This window comes from Belonocnema kinseyi, chromosome 7, assembly GCF_010883055.1.
Source record: "Belonocnema kinseyi isolate 2016_QV_RU_SX_M_011 chromosome 7, B_treatae_v1, whole genome shotgun sequence".
Taxonomy (NCBI): domain Eukaryota; kingdom Metazoa; phylum Arthropoda; class Insecta; order Hymenoptera; family Cynipidae; genus Belonocnema; species Belonocnema kinseyi.
Genome location: NC_046663.1, coordinates 122,644,259 through 122,663,628, shown reverse-complemented (window position 1 = coordinate 122,663,628; position 19,370 = coordinate 122,644,259). Strand labels below are relative to the sequence as shown.

The following is a 19,370-nucleotide window of genomic DNA, read 5'->3' as shown; positions in this document are numbered from 1 at the left end:
TAATAACTTTTTTCCAGTTTTTAAATTATCAACTTTTTCAGACATAATGGAAGAGTGAAATATATATTTTTAATGAATAAAAAATTATTATAAAAATAAAATAGTTGAAACAAATTAGGCCCACATTTTTTGCTTATAAAGTACTGTATTTCTGTAGAGCAAATAGTGTAATAATGTTCGATATAAAAAAATTTTTAGTGCAAATAATACTTTTCGCACAGAGTTCGTTCAAACGAAATTATCGCTTCATGGAATTCAGCTAAGAAAACAATTTTGACATTTTCAGTTAATTAAATTATATAAGTGGTTTTCTTTCTCAGAAATACTGGGATATGTTTTATTTTTAAACACAATAAAAATTTTATTAAATGTTTACTCACGAGCCGAAGTGTTGTTGAATCGAGACTCAACAAGTTTTATCAAAGAAATGTATCAAGGTTTAAGGAAATGGATGTGTAAGTTGACAAACAGACTTTATTGCCGATTGCGATAAAAAAATCAATTTTTAGTATATAAAAGAACAAGCTTAAGAGATATTAAGTTTCTGAAAATGGGTAGATAAAGTTTGATGCAAATAAATCAGTTTATTCCAAGAAAATTGACTGAGAATGTGAAGATTATATTTTGTGAGTTTTCAAAATCGGCTATGGATAGCGAGTAAAAAACATATTCTTAATTGTTTGAAAACATAAAAACTTTCTCCCGAGATATGTGGATGCTAAATAAGAATAAAAATGTTGATAAAAAAAATTTCGTTCCGAGAAAATCAATATTAAAGATCGAGATATCACAGTATGAGACTTTTTTTTGCTAAAAATTTTTAAAAAAAAGTTGAAAAAATATTTTTGTCTTCATCGAATTGAATTAATTAAAAATAAGTTCAAAAAATATAAATGCTGAAACATCGAAAACAATATTACTGCTATAAAATTGTAACTAATATTTTATATTATTTTGTTTAAAAGTAGATCAAAAAATTATATTAAAAAAATCCTTTTATCACAAATTCTATTTGATTTTTAAGGATTCTTCATTCAATAAACTCATTTTCGATAGAAATGATGTTTTTCTAGTTCTGCTCTACAACCCTTTAAATACACGGAGAAAAGTGGAGGTGAAAAATTGTATCTTTAGTGCTGGGGTAATCGAGGTATTCATTACTAAAGTGGAATTGTAAAAAGAAATTCGAAATTGAAATTAGGTAATTGATTCAAGAGCAATCGCTGTATTAAGTTCTTGAGGTAACGACAGAGATTGCAGATAGTCGATGGTCTGACTCCTCTAGCGCACTTTACGAAGTCTAGTCCAGAATAGGAATCATTCCTATACTCGCAACAATGAAGAACAATCGAACAAAAAGAATTAAAAGGGTACAGAGCGGCTCCTGCTGACGGGTTGATAAAGTCAATTCTCATTTAATCAACTCACAGTAATTTATATACTATAGCTATACATACATATATAATCAATAAGCTTTAAACATTAAATTATGAACACTTATTTGCTGAAACACAAAAAGGTCGGGTTAGATAAAAGAACGTAGTTGTCGAGAATTGAAACAGGGTTTCCAACGCAGCAATCTGGTAATCTGGATGCTGAAGTAAGAGGCACTCAGCGTCCTTATGGAATCATGCAAGCAAGCTTCGGTTCGGTGCTGCCTGAACATTATTGACTGGACTGCTGCAAACTCAGTCGATTTCCCAATAGAACACTATAAACTATACTTTGATTAAGACTTTGTTCTTTCGATAACTGAGACGCGATATATAGATTTCCATGATTGATTTTAGAAATTATAGTAATTTATGTTTTCTATTCTTTTTTGAGAAAACTCACTTTTTAGGAGACACTTTAGTTTTTCATTTGTATAAAAGTTGAAGCACTTAAATTTTAGGTGGTAACGTAGGAAGAGTGTACAATAACTTTAAGGTATTAAAAGATAAGGTTTTATGCAGCAGAGATACACATTTTGAATGATTAGTGTGTAGTTTCACATTCCTTCCCGTCTATTCTGCTTCTATTCCTCAAATTTGGCAATCATTCAACAATTTGTGTACAGAACATCGCACTCTTCAATCTCATTTTTCTTCATGTACGAGAATTCTTACAAGTAGTATTATTTTTATTGCTCTTCAAACGTAAAATACGAATTTATTCATGTTTAAAATATGAAAGACAATTTTTTAAGCAAAAAGAGTTTAAATAATTGAATAAGAATTTATTTCAAACAATACAGCATTTTTGTCCTGTAAAAGTTTGACGCACTTTTTTGACAATAGTTACGTTAAACAAAATTAATATTTTGAAATAATCAAAAAATAGGGTAGAGTGGTGATTAATAAAACTGGTGTTTATTAAACGTTATTACACTACGTGCTCGACAGAACGTTATTCGTTTCATGAAACGGCTGGAATAGTTAGACATAATATACTGTAACTTTCGGTTATTACACAATCCGTCAGTTCACCAATTAGAAATTTCATGAAATGTCTAATGACACTAAGTGGCTAAGATATAAATATACACTTTCAATCAACTTTAAATAAAAATTATTTTTGATTCATTTCCAATAATGTTAATGTTTTCTATTCGGATTTTTTTATTTTTAAATCAAAAGAACTTTCTACGGGCAAACAAATTATGACGCAGTTACATGAAGTACATTTTTTTATGAAGGGCAACTAGAAAAACTTAATATGTACAAGTTTGTTAAGCAAGTTGTAATTACTCTTTATTGACTCTCAGCAGCTACATGTATACAATGACAGGGTTCATTTAGCTTATTATATTATAAAACATCAACCAAATGAATCATGACACTAAGTGAATTTACATTTGGAATTTAAGTAATAAATTATTTCTGTTTCATAGTTCATTAATTTGAATCATGTACAACATTATTTTTAAACACATTTACAACAATTGTATTGAAACATTGTTGTTTTATGCTCAAATATTAAATACGTCAAATATCCACAAATATACAATATATTTATCGGTTCTTATTTAGTACATATTTTTCGCAATTGTATTGAATTTATTAATCGTAAAATTATGCAAGTCAAGTGAACTGTCATGAGCCACATACATTTCATTCAGTCGAGAATTATAAACACTAAGTGTTTTTATATTTTTGATATAAAACGTAGTGTTAGATCTCGAGTTTTACTGAGGTACCCGAAATTTCAAGCTTCCAAGTAAATAAGGACAATCAATTTTTCCCTGGAGAAATAAATAAACGTCAAGTAACATAAAGTGGGTCTAAGCTCCAATGGCAGCAAGTTGAATCTAGTATACAAAGGGAGTTAAGATCTCCCCTTAACAGGGTTTATTCAGTCTTATTTCAATGCTAGATATCGCAAGAGTCTTTTTTGTATTGTATCTATTGCTTCCTCATGCGATGCAAACTTAGGTGCCCAAATAATAGACGCTCATTCTAGTTTTGCTCTAACCAAAGTATTGCACAATATTCTTATCGTGGCAGTATCTTTGAAGTTTTTCCATGATGGTATAAAAAAGCCTAACAATTTATTGGACTGTTTTATAGTCAACTATGTGTTCCTTAAAACGGAAATTCGAGGTGTACTTAACACCTAAGTCACGAATCTTGGATTCCCTGCACAATACTATATTATCTATTTCATAAGTAAACAATATTGGGTTCGCTGATCTTGAATACGCCAAGTATGAAATTTATCAAGGTCTTCCTGTAAAAGAACACAATCTTGCACATTCTTTATTTTAAGAAATAACTTAGTATCATCAGCATATAAGTTAATTGTGCCAGATAACTCAAAACTTATATCGCTGCAATAGATGAAAAAAATATAGGGCCAAGATTCGAGCCTTGTGGTACACCGGAAGAAGGCTGATAATTTTAGATGTATGACTAGCATACTGAAAAAAATGTTTCCTCTTCTGTAAAAAATTATCCAATAAAGACAGTAGGTTGTCAGGCAAGTTGAGATTGTGCAATTTATTTATCATTATTTTGTAATTAACCTTATCGAATGCTTTGAAAAATATAAATGAATGACATCCACCTGATCACCCCCAACCAGTGCTTTCGAAGTATATTCTGTAAATTCGACTAAATTTGTTACTGTGGATTTTTTTCGGGACAAATCCATGCTGCTCAGATATCAAAATGGGCTTCAGATAAGGCATAAGTATATCCACTGTACACCTTACAAAAACTTTTGTAAAATTGCGTAAGATTGATATTGGCCTATAGTTCTTAATGTCAGCCCTGTCTCCTATCTTAAACACTGGGCATACTCTTATCCTTCTACAATCCTGTATAAATACCTGTTTTTAAGGCTTGATTGTAAATATATGAAAGAGTTTCCGATAACACCGGGTAGCAACACAAAAAAAACTAAGAATAAAATTTGTTGCAGGAAATTTTTTAGAGTGATAAAGTTTTGTTTAACCAACTTCGCGTCCTTCAAAAAACATGTGTTTGTCATGGAAAAACCAAAGAAAGTTTAACCGATATTTGTGTAAAGTCTATCCTGTGAAGTTAATTTTTTTGCAGAGAATCTTTCGTCGGAAATCGATGTAAAGTTTATCTGCTTTTTTTTCTGTGAATCCATAACCAAGAAGCTAGGAATTCTATCCATACCTGTTGTGTTTTTATAATTTAGTCTTTTTATAACCTCTTCAACTTGTGCGGATGAAATTTTAGTACACCCACCGAGGTAATCCGAACTCTTAAATACTTTGCACAATCCCTCACCTCCGACATCACTATCGTTCATATAAATACTATCGAATAAATGTGCAAACACATAAACATTATAAACTTCCTTAGATGACTCCCTACAATCAAATTACATTATACTTGGAATCCGACTCTCATTCTTTAGTTTAGCGTATAGTAGATATAGTTTTTATAATCTTCATGAGACCATTTCTTTCTTTGCTTGCAAACTTCATCCAACGTATTAATTTCCAATGTTGATTTATTGAATTTCTTTCTTAGATTGTCTTTTATTCTAATATAATTTTTTCTCTTATTTGAAAACCAGGCAGGAAACATTTTGTTTGGTGGATTACCTGCAAAAACAGGGATGCACTTCTCCATTTCAATTATTATTTGATCCCGAAGATATGCACAAGTTTTCTCAGAATCCTTTATTTTATATAAGTGACCCCAATTAATCATAGCAATATTCAAATATAAATTTACATAATTACCTTTAGCCAAATCAAAATTCTCTTTTCTAATCATCCTAAAAATCATATTATTTGTAGCAAAAGCATTTGCAGTTTATAATTATCGTTGGGTGGTGATCATCTTTCAGAACCATGACATCATCAGCATTTAGTACAGAGCAAGCCAAGCTTGAAAATATTAAATCTAAAGATCTTTCATTTCTATTAAGTATAAAATTATGTCGTTTTAAATTCAAAGATTCAGCGAATGCCATTAGTAACTATATTTTTTATCTACCAATAGACCTTGGGAAGATTCAGTAAAGTTTTTAGTGTTAAAGTTGCTAGCAATAATAATTTTTAGGTTATATTCATTACATAGACTTACCAATTCCTACAGAAATATAACATATTCATTGATTTCCAAAATAGCTGGAATATACATTGCAACCCTACCGAAAAGAATCTTTGAGTATATACTAAAAATTCTTTAGGTCAAAGAAGCTCAGAGAAATTCTCCGCAGGCACTCAGGTAGATATTTTTAAAGGTCCAGGAAGTTCGTTTAAATGTTCTGAAGGCTTTAAAATATCCTTTCCGAAATTGAAATAAGAATAGGATCATAAATAACAAGCAGAGAGACTATCTCAATAGAGTAGCCGACACTCAAGCGTCTTTTGTTAAGCTTTCGGATTAAAATTCAGAAGTAGATTTTTTTTAATTTCATAGTTAACAGCCTAAAACATAATAATTCGGAATCTAAGGTTTTCGATGACTTCAGATATCTAACTTTTTTTTCAATGCTTAAAATTGGAATTAACAGAACGTTTCTCGTAAATGGAATGAGATACGCCAAAAAAGAAAACATTTTTGAATTCAACTTGAAAATTGTATATCAGTATATAAATTATAATTATAAATAAGTATAATGAGAAAATTCATCAATTAAAAAAAAGTGTTAATAATTTGAAGAGAAATTTAAAAAGGGAGAGCGGATTAGCTACGACCAACTACTGTAAATAAATCTGCCCGCCCGGTGCGTGACGAATACAAAAGGAACATTATATTACCGTCGCACCACTCTTAAAAGGACCACTAAAAGGATCTTGAAAAGGACCCAAATCTCTCCAGCTATCTTCGAGACTATTTTGTTCCAAATCGACTTTGTTTATGGACTCAAATGGGCCAGACTATTTCGCTAAAGAAAACTCAGAGATTTCTTTCGGTAGGGAACAGCTATAATAGAAAAAGAACTGCTAGAGATTTTGAAAGCAATAATATTTATATGAGGACATACGATTTTTATTTTGGAAACATCCAATTCTCTAGATTTTATAGACGTATCTACAGCCATTAAAACTCCCTCATCAATTCTTCCCTGCCTACCATCGTGATAACAAATAAAATTCTGACTTTCAAGTAATTTACTAAAAACAATTCTTGAGCTTACCCATGTTTCTGTAAGTAAAATTAAATTAAGCCGACTGGTACAAGTAAACAATCTGACTCGCTCAATCTTGGTATTCAACCCTCTTACATTTTGGTAATAAATACTTAATATTTTTGTGAGAAGTTGTCCTGATTTCTCTACAGATTCCGCGGGAACCTTCGGAAGGTTCCAGTGGAACGCTCCAGGCACGTTACCTGAGCGTGTAAGATGTCCGCCGCTTGGGAACGTTCCACTGGGACCTGCGGGGATCCTTCCATTACTGTTATTTTTAATAACAATTATCTCGTAAACCGTAAGAGACAGGTAAAAATAGATGTCATTTTTGAGTTTTGAGTACTGTATATACTACATTGTAATATAGTATCTACATCATAAACTGACATTAATGTTCACCATCACTTACGGTTTATCGGATATTCATTAATAATAATAATAACAATAACGATCATTTATTCATTGAACGTGCCACTGGAACGTTCCCAAGTGGCGGAAATCTTACACGCTCAGGGAACGTGCCTGGAATGTTTCGTGCTATTATGGTTGTAACCAATAATACAAAATTAAAACACAACAAAATTTTTTCCAATTTCTTTAAAGTTTCTATATCAAACGATAAACAGAAATTTATGCACTTTATATATAACTGAATCATGCAGTTTTTGATTACACAGAACTACATTTTTTTATAAGTTCGGAAAATAACATTTATTTATTTCTTCCAATCATGAATTGTTCAATGAATATAATGAAGGATTTTCTTTTTTATTATTTTTAATTTTTTGTTATTTTTAAACCCAGGCCATTTTGCGCCGGATTAACCGGCGCAAGCGTACTCAGAACGTCGTCGCAACCCTACCGATAGAAATCTCTGAGTTTTCTCTAGCGAAATAGCCTGGCCCATTTGAGACTATAAGCAGAGTCGATTTGAAACAATTTAGTCTGACAGATATTCCGAGAAATTTGGGTCCTTTTTATGGTCCTTTTAGTGGTTTTTTTAAGAGTGGTGCGACGGTAATATAATGTTCCTTTTGTATTCGTCACGTACCCGGTGGGCAGAGTTATTTACAGTAGTTGGCCGTCGCTAAACCCACTCTTCCTTTTTAAATTTCTCTTGAAATTATTAACACTTTTTTGAATTTAATGAATTTTCTTATCATAGTTATTCATAATTATAACTTATATGCTAATATTCCATTTTCTAGTTGAATTCAAAAATGTTGTCTTTTTTGGCGTATCTCATTTCATTTACGAGAAACGTTGTATTAATTCCAAATTTTAAGAATTTAAAAAGAATTTAGGTATCTGAAATCATCGAAACTCGTAGATTCCGAATTATTATGTTTTAGGCTGTTAACTATAATATTTAAAAAATCTACTTCTAAATTTTAATCCGAAAGCTTAACAAAGGACCCTTGAGTGTCGGCTACTCTATTGATATAGCCCCTCTGCTTGTTATCTATGATCGAATTCTTATTTCAATTTCAGCTTCTCTGCTTTTTATTTATGATCGTATTTCTATTTCAATTTCGGTAAGGACATTTTAAAGCCTTTAAAACATTTAAAAGAACCACCTGGACCTATGAATATATCTACCTGAGTGCCTGCGGATAATTTCCCTGAGCTTCTCTGACACTAGAGAATCTTTAGAATATACTCAGAGATTTCTTTCGGTAGGGAACTCGTGAAATCAGGTGTACATATTCGCTGCAGTCAGTGTACACTCCATCGGACTAGTTGTGAAGCACTCGATCTGAATTTTTTCAACTACATGTGAAGTAGCCAGGCTATTTCTGCAGGCTCGATTTGAATGATTTGATCTCAAAAGATAGTCAGAGAGATTTGGGTTATTTTCAAGGTCTTTTTAAGAGTGATGCAATGGTCATATAATAGCCCTATTGTATTCGTCACGTACCGGGCGGGCAGAGTTATTTGCAGCAGTTGGCTGTCACCAACCCGACTTCCTTTTTAAATTGTTGTTCAAATTAGTAAAACTCTTGTGTGTATGTATATATATATACTAAATAAAAAAAGGTTTAAACATTCACCGCAGGGTTCCACTGGTAGCAACTGCCATAAAAAACACAGGTTCTCAGTAGAACTGCGGTAAATCGCACCTATCGTCACGTCTCACGACGGTGAGATAGGTGATCAAAGGGCACGATAAAATCAGAACGATAGGCTGGCTACACCATCGTGTGTTTTGCAGATACGAAGCGCCCCAAGGATGACAACTTTTTGTAACAATCTCGCAAATACCTTGGTATATATTTATGGCACGCGGATATGTCTTTAAGGTTACGAACCAGCGATAGTTTCGCATCTCCGAGAGCACTGATCACAAGGACCAGGCGACGAGTAGGTCACGTGGACAGATTCCTACCTTACCTCCACTTTTTTTATTTCCCAATTTATTTTCACGTGAATCGCCAAATCGAGTTAAAAATTTGGGATAATAAATAAGAAGCACTAAGAAAGGTGGGTCTGGTCCGAAACTTTAATAATCATGAAAAAAGCAAAAAAAAATTTTTACAACAAAAAACTGTTTTCGTTATCATACAAATTTAGAACCAGACCCACAATTCTTGGAGCTTCTTGTTTAGTATCCCAAATTTTTAACTCGATGTAATGCTTCGTATAAATATATGTTGGAACATAAAAAAGTGTGGGTAAAGTAGGAATCTGGTCATGAGATCCACTCATCACATGCCCTAAAAGGTCTTGATATCTCTACTCCTTTTACTTCTCCTTGGCAGTGAGACTGTAGTCGGCTGGAGCCGAGAATTCGATCGAAATAAAGTTTCTTTCTCGAAGTCTTGCTGAACGATGTTAGGCCTCGAGTGAGCAACGGAGACGGTTATCCGAAAATCGTAGTTCCAGAAAATTTGGTACTTCTCGTTCTGGACAATTGACTCGATCTCCTTCGGAGCGATTGGCAAGGCAGGGCCGGGGCCAACATCATAAGAGCGACCAAAATAGTAAGAAAACTCTTTCAGGACCGCATTATGTATGTAGAGGTACGTCGTTCCCGCGTAGGTGGGACATACAGATAGTATGTGTTACTGAGCGTGTGCATGACACGCTATGCATCTATCGCTTCCATGCATTTTTTTACTGAGCAGCTGTTGACTCAATTTCTCAGCCTCTCCTCTCTTTACATCGGCTATTTTTATTTTATTTTTTTTATTCAATAATGTGTTTTTTTGACCTAAGGTCGATAAACAATGAGTAGCAATATAATATACAAATATAAATACAAAGTAATCATGTGCAACCAGATTTAGCAGCAGAATAAAAAGAAGTAACTCACAAAAATTGCAAAAGAGAAAAAATTATTTAAGGGTATCAAGCCAGTCACGTCTCCAGAGTGAATGGTCTCATTTGTAGAATCTGCCGGACATAAAATGCAACTTTACGCAGCTCGCGTGAATAATTAGAGTTTAAAAGACTCAGCCAATACTGGCTATTGACTGTCTTGATTGCTGGGTGATCTAAAATTGATATTCTTGAGTCAGAATAGGCAGGACAAACTGGTAGCAAATGATAAAGGTCCTCTGATACTGACAGGTTACATATAGGGCAGAGTCTAGCAGAGTCATCAGCAAAATTATATTCTCCAAAACCCGTAAAACCCCTGATAGAGCCCAGGAGTTTAAGTTGAACAATAATAGAAGTTATATAAAAAGGTAATCTAAGATGCAGATATGATTGATAGTTCGGATAGAGTTTAAGATGCGGGCAGACTTGGAGACTACTTGAATGGAGGGATCTTTCATAGTCGGTACGCCAGAGATAACCAGAAAAGTTATTTAGAAAAACATCCATATTTTCAACAAGCGACGCAGAATCTAAATAAAGCCACATTTTCTCCGACTTACATAGAGTGAACATATTTTTGAGCTGGAGAACTCAGTTATACTGCAAGTTGCAATCAAGTTTTAAGGACATTGCCTTCAATTTAAGAAAACATCTTTTAGGATACCTATCATCAGGCATCCCCAAAAACCTCGAAAACCACCTCAGCACTGACATAAATATATTATAAGCTAACTGTAATCTACCTGTCTCTAAGAGGAGGGCAAAATTGGGCGTGCATTTTGGTAAGCCTAGTGTTTTCTTAAAGAAAGAGGACTGTAATTTCTCGACAGAATCAAAGTACCTTAAACCCCAGACTTCTTTTGCGTAAAAAAGAACACTAAGCGTGAGGCTGCGAAAAAGGGTAGTCTTATTTCGCCAGGCATTAGATTTAAATGCAAATAAAATCCTTGAAACAGCACCCATAACAATATTCGCAGCGGACATTCTTTTTCTGAACTCTTTATAAAAAAGACCCCAGTCTGATGTGTTGACACTGAGATAGACAAATTCGCTCACTACCTCCGGATGAGTCTGTGCGTAGAAGAATTTGTATTCTCATGACCGACCTTTGTGGTATACCATAACTTTTGATTTTGCTTCGTTGATCGTTAAAAATTTAGCAAGTAGGATAAAGTGACATTAGTGATCTATTGAAATTCCATGCATACCGTGATTTCGTAAGTACTCTTCTAAATTATATATGAAAAGTGCAAAAAGAAGAGGACTAAGGATCTCACCTTGAAGCACCTCACAAGTTACCTCTACGGACGAAGTCAGACCCTCGCAAGTACGATAGACATATTAGCGTTATCATAAAGATTTTTTATCATTCGTATAAGTTTAGTGGACATGCCTTTCCTTAGGAGTTTTCTCCATAAGTGACAGTGGTTTACTGAGTCAAAAGCCCTTTTAAAATCTATATAAAAAGAAAAGATTCGTCGCCTTATGATAGACAAATGAATTTGAATTAAGGAAGTTAGGGTATAAATATGATCCAATACAACTTCTTTCAGCCTGAAGCTGGCCTGATTTTCTGGGAGAATGTTTACCTCGTTGACCCACGCAGTCAATCGCGTCAACAGGATCTGAGCGAAGATCTTAGTAATACTATTTATAAGGACAATTCTGTTTCTTCAGCCCAGATCCCGCTGAAGAGGCGCCTTAAATACTTTACCATATTTTCCGGGAGGTTTTTGAAAAACCCATTGGGAATCCTATCCTCGCCCGGCCAATAATAAATAAATAATAAAATAAAGGGCGTTTGTTAACAATCCACTGTATGCAAATGGGAGCCTCAATCGGATAAAGAGATAACAGAAGGTCTTTCCGTGCATTCTGCTTACAATGTTAGTCGAAGGAGACCGCAAACTAAATCCATTGACCACTGCCCAAAAATCCTTAGGATTATTAGAAGCCGCTAGTGAATTCAGCTGTGCGGATTCGTATTGCCCATTCTTGGACATACGTAACTCCAGGAAAGATCTTTTTATTTCTAGATATTTTCCCCCCTCCCTATCGGCAAAACCCGACCTTTTAAAGACTTTTAAAGATTGTCTAAGTCTACGGCGCGTGACTCTACATTCTTGCCTTTTTTTCTCGAGTATGCTATTTAGGCTTTGCAAGTAAATTCAACTTATCGGTGACAAACGAGATCGTGACAATTAAATTGTTATTTAGGGTATTTATTTCACCGTTGAAGTACGCAGAGTTCTCAGAAATAGACATTCCATGTATATAGCCACATTTCCGGTTTTCATTCCAAATTATTTTATCGTACAATAAAAAAAAAGTATCTATTTACACTTGTGTCCATCTGTATGAAATACGAAATATCAACGCGAACCGGAAGATGGTCGGATGTTGTAGGCAATTGAATTACTCCAAAATTAGAAATCAGGTCTATTGAGCCCATATTACACACAACAAGATCGCTAACAATCATTCCTTGAAAGCCAAGAAAAGTATAATTTCCTGGAAAATCTTTAGGGAATCTCCCATTTAATATCATTAGCTCACCACTATCAAGAATTTTAACAAGAACCTCCCCCTTTGCGTTGAATTCAGAGTCCAATGATTTGCGGTGATACAATGCTACAAAATTTTCGGGGAGGAATAACCCATTCAGGCCATTTAGATTGCCGATACGAGCATTGAAATAGCCTCCTAAAAACATTCGTAAATCTGGATAACCCGATATAATCCCAGAAGGGTCTTCCTGAAAAATCTGTTCGAATAGCTTAGTATCCATAGATGGTTTAAAATAAACATTACTCACAATAAATTGAAATGCCCTACGCCATTTAAAAAAATACATGTAGGAGAAATTAATAAAATTTCAAAGTTTAATATAGCTTTGTTTATAAAAATTACTAAAGCCCCAGTAGGGCGGCAGACTCTAGCAGACCGTTGTTCATTACATGCATTACATACATTACATGCATTACATGCATTACATTACATAATTAACAACGAATGAGAACAGGTCCCTGTTAGATTCCTCATTGTCCCGTAGGTTGTGAATTAAAACAATGCATAAGCGGGCTTGTCGCTGAAGAAAGTTAACCTGTCGCTTAAGTGAACCACACTTTTCCTCTAATTTCCGATGACTTTCTTTCAACTTTTTATACTCTGCTTTGGATGTGCTAAACTCCATCTTTCGAGCATCAAAATCGGACTTCAATTGAGCTGTGTCAGTTTTAAGAAGTTTAACGTCCTTTTTGGTTTCCTCTGTGTCGGCTTTGATGGAGTTTAATAGTTTCAGCACATTTGAATCGCCACACATTGTCGTAAATAGTAGCTACTTTCAATGTTGGAGATAAGAACAAGTGATAATAACTATCACCTCACATACACACATACACGAAAACAGGGCGCTAAGCCTGGAGAAATCCCGCATACTTCCTGACGGCCAACGGAAAAATTATAAAGATGTCTGTTGAAGACAACAAGTTCCTTAGAAAGAAACAAAAGCGTTCAGAATTCTTAAAGAAAAAATTTCAAACCAGGAACAAAAATTGGTGCCATCAGGTGTCACAGCACGAAACACGTAATGCTCTTTCTTCACTTCGGATTTTATCATTCAGGTCAGAAGCCTCGGTCGACTGCTACTCGGCTTTCTAAAGGAGCGTTCCTTGACAATCATCTTGTGTTTCGTAGGTCCATATGATATCATATGCGGCAAGTCCCTCTGCGGTAAGTCGCACCTGCAGGATGCCGCACATGTGGCATGCCTCATTTGCGGCATCTCACAACTACGGCGTCTCTATCTAGCGGCCGGTGTCTTGTATACCTTTCTTCAAAAAATCTCTACCTCGCTGGGCTTGGGTAGTATTGCCAGAGATAGAGTGATCGCTAAAGAGGCGCGATGGGTCAGGGAGAAACTGTTGTTCCTCCCTGATCCATATCTCCTTCGAATGTATTTTCTTTCTTGCCTCAGATAACACCCATATTTTCTCAATAATATGCTGCTTGATTGTAAGCAGCTTTGACTTGTTCAGTATGTGATTGAAGATCCTCAGTTCTTGGGCGAACTTTCGAACCCTTTCCGCGAACTGTCTACCAGATGTTATGTATTCAATCACACCCTGAACACGGAACGCATTCTGCCTTACCCACCCAACCTTCTTGTTCAGTCGATACAAGCATCTTTTGGGCTTTTGATACATCGTAGGTTTTAGCCTTTGATTTGAATCAGCCGAAGCTCTCGCCGCGCCATAAACTAAACAATTGATGGTCCAGAGAGGGTGTCTGCTTTCCGCGGCTTGTGTTATTGTCGATTCCGCATCTTCGTCTGCAGATAGTTGAAACAGCGGTGGGGAAATTAGGCCACGTACATATCCATTTTTCCAGAGGTAGGCACGTTGGTTTCGCGATGACTGATAATGCTGGCATCGTAGTCATCCTTGAGTTGATTCGTCCACTCAATGTAGGATTTTCGCTGGTTCGTCGTCGTGCTTCCATTTACAGGGTTGTTACGCCTCCGCTAAAGAATTACTTCCTTCGGGGCCATCCCAGGACAATCGTCCGCTACTGCTTATTAATTATTGCCACCATATTGAGCAGAAACCCTTAGTACAAAGACCGTCTTTTCGCATTAACCGCTTCTCCACTAATTTAAAATCATTCAGATTTGAAAGATTAATTTTTAAATCGTGTAATTTTTAATGTATCAAAATTAAGGGTATTCAATGTTGAAGGATTCAATTTAAGATTTTTATTTTTTAAGCATCTAGTTGGAGATTTTTCGATCCAGAATAAAATTGTTGGATTAAAATATTTATTTTTTTTTACCAACCTACCGAAAGAAATCTCCGAGTATATTGTAAAGATTCTGTAGGGTCAGAGAAGCTCTGGAAATTCTCCGCAGGCACTCAGGTAGATATATTCAAAGGCCCAGGTAGTTCTTTTAAATATTTTAAAGGTTTTAAAATGTCCTTTCCGAAATTGAAATAGAAATACGATCATAAATAAAAAGCAGAGAGGCTGGAATTAGAATAAGAATTCCATCATAAATAACAAGCAGAGGGGCTATATCAATAGAGTAGCCGAAACTCAAGTGTCCTTTGTTAAGCTTTCGGATTAAAATTTAGAAGCAGATTTTTTTTTAATTTCATAGTTAACAGCCTAAAACATAATAATTTGGAATCTGCCGGTTTTGATGATTTCAGATATCTAATTTTTTTTAAATGCTTAAAATTGGAATTAATACGTTTCTCGTAAATAGAATGAGATACGCCAAAAAAGACAACATTTTTGAATTCAACTAGAAAATGGTATATTAGCACATAAGTTATAATTATAAATAAGTATAATGAGAAAATTCATCAATACAAAAAGTGTTAATAATTTGAAGAGAAATTTAAAAAGGGAGAGTCGGATTAGTGACAGCCAACTACTTGTAAATAACTCTCTGCTCGCCCGGGACGTGACGAATGCAAAAGGAACATTATATTACCGTCGCACCAGTCTTAAAAGGATCACGAAAAGGACTTTGAAATCGATTCTGCTTATAGTCTCAAATGGGGCAGGCTATTTCGCTAGAGAATACTCAGAGATTTCTAACGGTAGGGCAGTTATCACTTTTTCATATGTTCAAAAATTTGTATGCACTTTTTCGTTTATTTTATTTTTCTTAAATTGCTAATTTCTAGTAATAATTAAGCATCTCACCAACATAAATGTTCTTCGTAAATAGAAGAATGTCATTAAATGAATTAATATTTTGGTAAATTTTTGGCTCTAGTTACCTGACTAGAAGAAACGACTTCCTTACTGGCTACATCTTCGCCCGTTTTTTCGGAGGGTTTGGCTCCAGCATCTATCAAAAGCCTAATTAGTTTGGTATCTTGCCTAGGCCAGAGTATGCAATCTGAGCTGTCCAGGTAGCACTCTTGAACCGGTGCGCCACTTCCTATCATCCATAGAACTTGAAGGGTGTGTACATCCAGAGCACAATTGGAGGTGCCGATTGTGGGCATTGCTCGCTGAAGATGCTGCCCTAAAACGCAAATTTCGTCAGCACTCAACTGATCAGAGCGTAGAGTGTAATAAACTGCGAGCATGGCATGTCCTTCCATCGCTGAACAGAGGTACTTCTGCGTGCAATGTTTCACGTCGAGGAGCCATTCGGCAAAGCTGTGATGGAATAGCATCAGTGCTCCAGCTCTCGAAACCGAAATTACCTGTGAAAAAATAATACAAAAAATAACATTTTTAGAAATTTTATTCGGGCATACTTTGATTAAATTATCAATACAAAAGAATTTACTAACTCTTCTGAGCAGATGTAATCGTCGATTGAAGTCCTCCTGAGTAATACTGCTGTTAGCGGTCTTAACACACTCATAGAGTGTTTCCTGGGTGATTGGGAGTTTCGCGGCCAATATAACGTTAAGTAAAGGTTGTACCTTTGCAAACTGCTTTCTACTAAAAAGCCTTTGGCACAACCACAAGTAAAGTCCATTTAGTGTTCCCGGTATTTCCCTGACTTCTCTAAGCACGATGAAATTCTCGGAGACCCCATCAAGGACCTTCTCCAAGTACAGAAAGCATCCATTGCTCTTAATATGCAATTGATTCAGCATCTCCGCCGTGTCCCTCGATATATGTTGCCTAAGCGTATCCTCCTGGTCAAGCCTTGCTAAAATATACTGCTGCACATCCCGGACAACTTGTGACTTCCTCAAGTCATCTAGGGATATCTTCCTGAATCCGGTGAACATTCTTGAGATAGTTTTGCTCTGCTTCCTGGCAGTACAAACTAAAAGAAGCCATTGAGGGAATAAATGATGGTGATTTGCAAGGAGCTCAGCGATAGTTCTACTCACGCTATCCTTGTCTCTCCTCGAGTCTCTTGTTCCAGACTGAGGTGGACTTAAAACCTGGCCTTCATCAATCGAGTCGACCAATAGGAAAAGGCAATTTTTAGGTGGTTCAACTTCTAATAAAGGAAATAAAAGAGCCTTCTTCAGAGCGTCGTCTGGATCCCTATCCACAACATCCGGTTGCAGTGCCGCCTGAATTTCAGGATCAGTCCTCAGTTTCTCAGCATAGGCTTCGACTACTGATTCTCTCCAGGACAGTGGGGCCGAAGAGGGCATTGTGGTACTATGAGTAGGGGAGTTGGGTGATGACAAATGGATTCCCTCTGTGCTGGCTTGCAAAAGCTGCGCCACCATCGACCTCACAAACTGAGCTGGCGAGAGAGAAACTTCGCTCCTCGCTTGGCAGAAATGCCTGGCTAATAGTCTTCTGTTTAGAGACCTCTGGTGTCTTCCACTGGCTCCCTGAGATGGCCAAGCTAATTCGGCACAAAGAGCAGTCTTTCCACTTCCTGGACCTCCCACGATAAGAGCTCCACAGGTTTTAGAAGCGGGTCTTTGTTCCAAGCAGTGGGAGAGTTTCGTGAAGGCCCACTCCCTGCAGAAGAATCGCTTCTTTTCTATCACAGGCGCTGCCATTTTTTCTATTTTTTATCTTATCTCCTTTAAATCAGATGGGTTTTTATTCCCTCGTTGTTTACACTTGATTCATTCGTTGAATGTTGATTGTTGGCGATGCCAACGATGGTGGCAGATTTCTCGTTTAAAAAGATTTCTTTTGAGCTCATCACTAAGTTGTTTCTACAAATAGTTAGCAAATGTACGTCGATCGAAGCCCCGGGGGGCTCTGCAACTTCCTCGGCCTCCATTCATAACTCTCATTGCCTCGTTGTGGTCAACCTGCGAGGTTCGTTTCCTGAATGCATCCTAGCTGAAACAGAATGATAAATGCTTGGTTAATGTGGGCACGTCACATTTGCGAGGCGATTGTTCTTGACAGTATGAACAAGAGAAACTAAATGTCATTACTTATTTAAGTAAAAGAGAAGGTGCATTAAAGTCTGTTTATAGGCCCAGAAACAAGATTTTTTTATTTTCCCAAAAACTTTTTTTAATTTAAATGGTGCTCGCGCAAGAGAATGTTTTTAAGTTAACAAATTGAGGGAAAACTTGCGAGATTAATGTTGACGCATGCGCACTTTAAAAAATGCTTATTTTGCGAATAGACGCGAATGTGCACTTTCGTGATAAGCAAACTCGCACAGCGGTAAAATAAAAATATTCTTAAACAATTGTCAATAAAAACTATACATTCAGGGTGAAAGCCAGCATATAGGATCGGAAATTTGGTAAAAAAGATCAAAAGTCATTAAATAACTTTCTCGGATGGTTTTTGCAAACAATAGCATATCATACACGTACAAACAGGTAATTGCTTCTCAATTAATTGCCACATTTGCCTTCAAATCTTCGCATTCTTCAGCAATCGTCTATTTTGCGTGCTTGTATCGGCAATAGCTATTATAGATCTGCGCAAGAACTTTTTTGATGAAAATTGTATAAGTCAGTGTACTGTAATATACATGTTTTCTTAATTTAAAAAATGTGACTACTGTAATCTTCGGTCATTTATAACTTTACCATAAATTTACCAAATCTTCTGAACTTTCCAGAAATATTGGTTGTATTATATCTCACACCGAAAATTTCCTGCATTTGTTTAAAAAAAATCGCAAGTAACCTGTGCAGAAATTAAACAGTTATTGGGATCTGTTGCGCTGCAATATGCCTTCTATTTTTTCAATGCCGCCAAAATGTAAACTTGCTAAACCAGGTCGAATTTTTATGATACATTTCAATTTATGCTTAAAAACAATGTTGTTATTAGCTTGCTCTGATGAAAACGATTAGTAAATGAAAATATTTTAGATTCATCAGAAGTTCTGACGATTTTTGAACATCCTGTCCATTCCTGAAGAATCTATTTTCAATATATGCTAATTCACATCCTCTCAGGTACCTCATCCGCTAGGAATGCAGGTAGGCCAACCAAAAATGATTACAAACTAAAAATATATTTTTTTCTAATGCTGCATATATTTAAAAGTTAGAAATTCAGAATCAATGGGAGTATTAAGAGAATATGCATAAATAAATATAAATAATATAAATAACCTGGAAAATATAAAAGGGATTAGGTTATATTGTATTCTATTCTTGGACCCCTAATAAATGGATTATTCATACTTTGAACACACGCTCTGGCGATTTTTAACATTTTCTCACGAATTCTGATTTTTCCTGAAGATTTCTATCAATAAACTTAACAAAAGTGGCCAGAAATGATCAGAAGTCCTGAATTTTTTGTGACGATTCCTGACTTTTTTTAATAGGGTAGTATGTTATCTAAGTGTCAACATATTATAAGCTTCAATTAAATGATCTTAACATAAAAATGAACTTAAAATAAATTTGCGTCAATTTACACATGAAATACAGTCTGTCAAGTTAAAGCGTGGGTGGCTTTACTCGCAGTCGGTAAGGTGTATCGACATGATTTTGGTGTCAAAATATTAAGAAGAGCTCCCT

General features: G+C 35.4%; 1 protein-coding gene across 1 annotated transcript in view; it reads right to left on the bottom strand.

Annotated features, from left to right (window-relative positions):
* The window catches only part of LOC117176076 (ankyrin repeat domain-containing protein 50-like), a 57,663-nt gene extending 39,962 nt beyond the window's left edge, over positions 1–17,701 (bottom strand). Inside the window, exons 1-2 of the mRNA XM_033366091.1 lie at positions 16,233–17,701; positions 15,708–16,142 (exon numbers count right to left, since the gene is read on the bottom strand). Of these exons, the coding sequence (XP_033221982.1) occupies positions 15,708–16,142; positions 16,233–17,420 (1,623 nt within the window). The 5' untranslated portion in view covers positions 17,421–17,701. The remainder of the gene's footprint in view (positions 1–15,707; positions 16,143–16,232) is intronic.
* Positions 17,702–19,370: the final 1,669 nt, after the last annotated feature.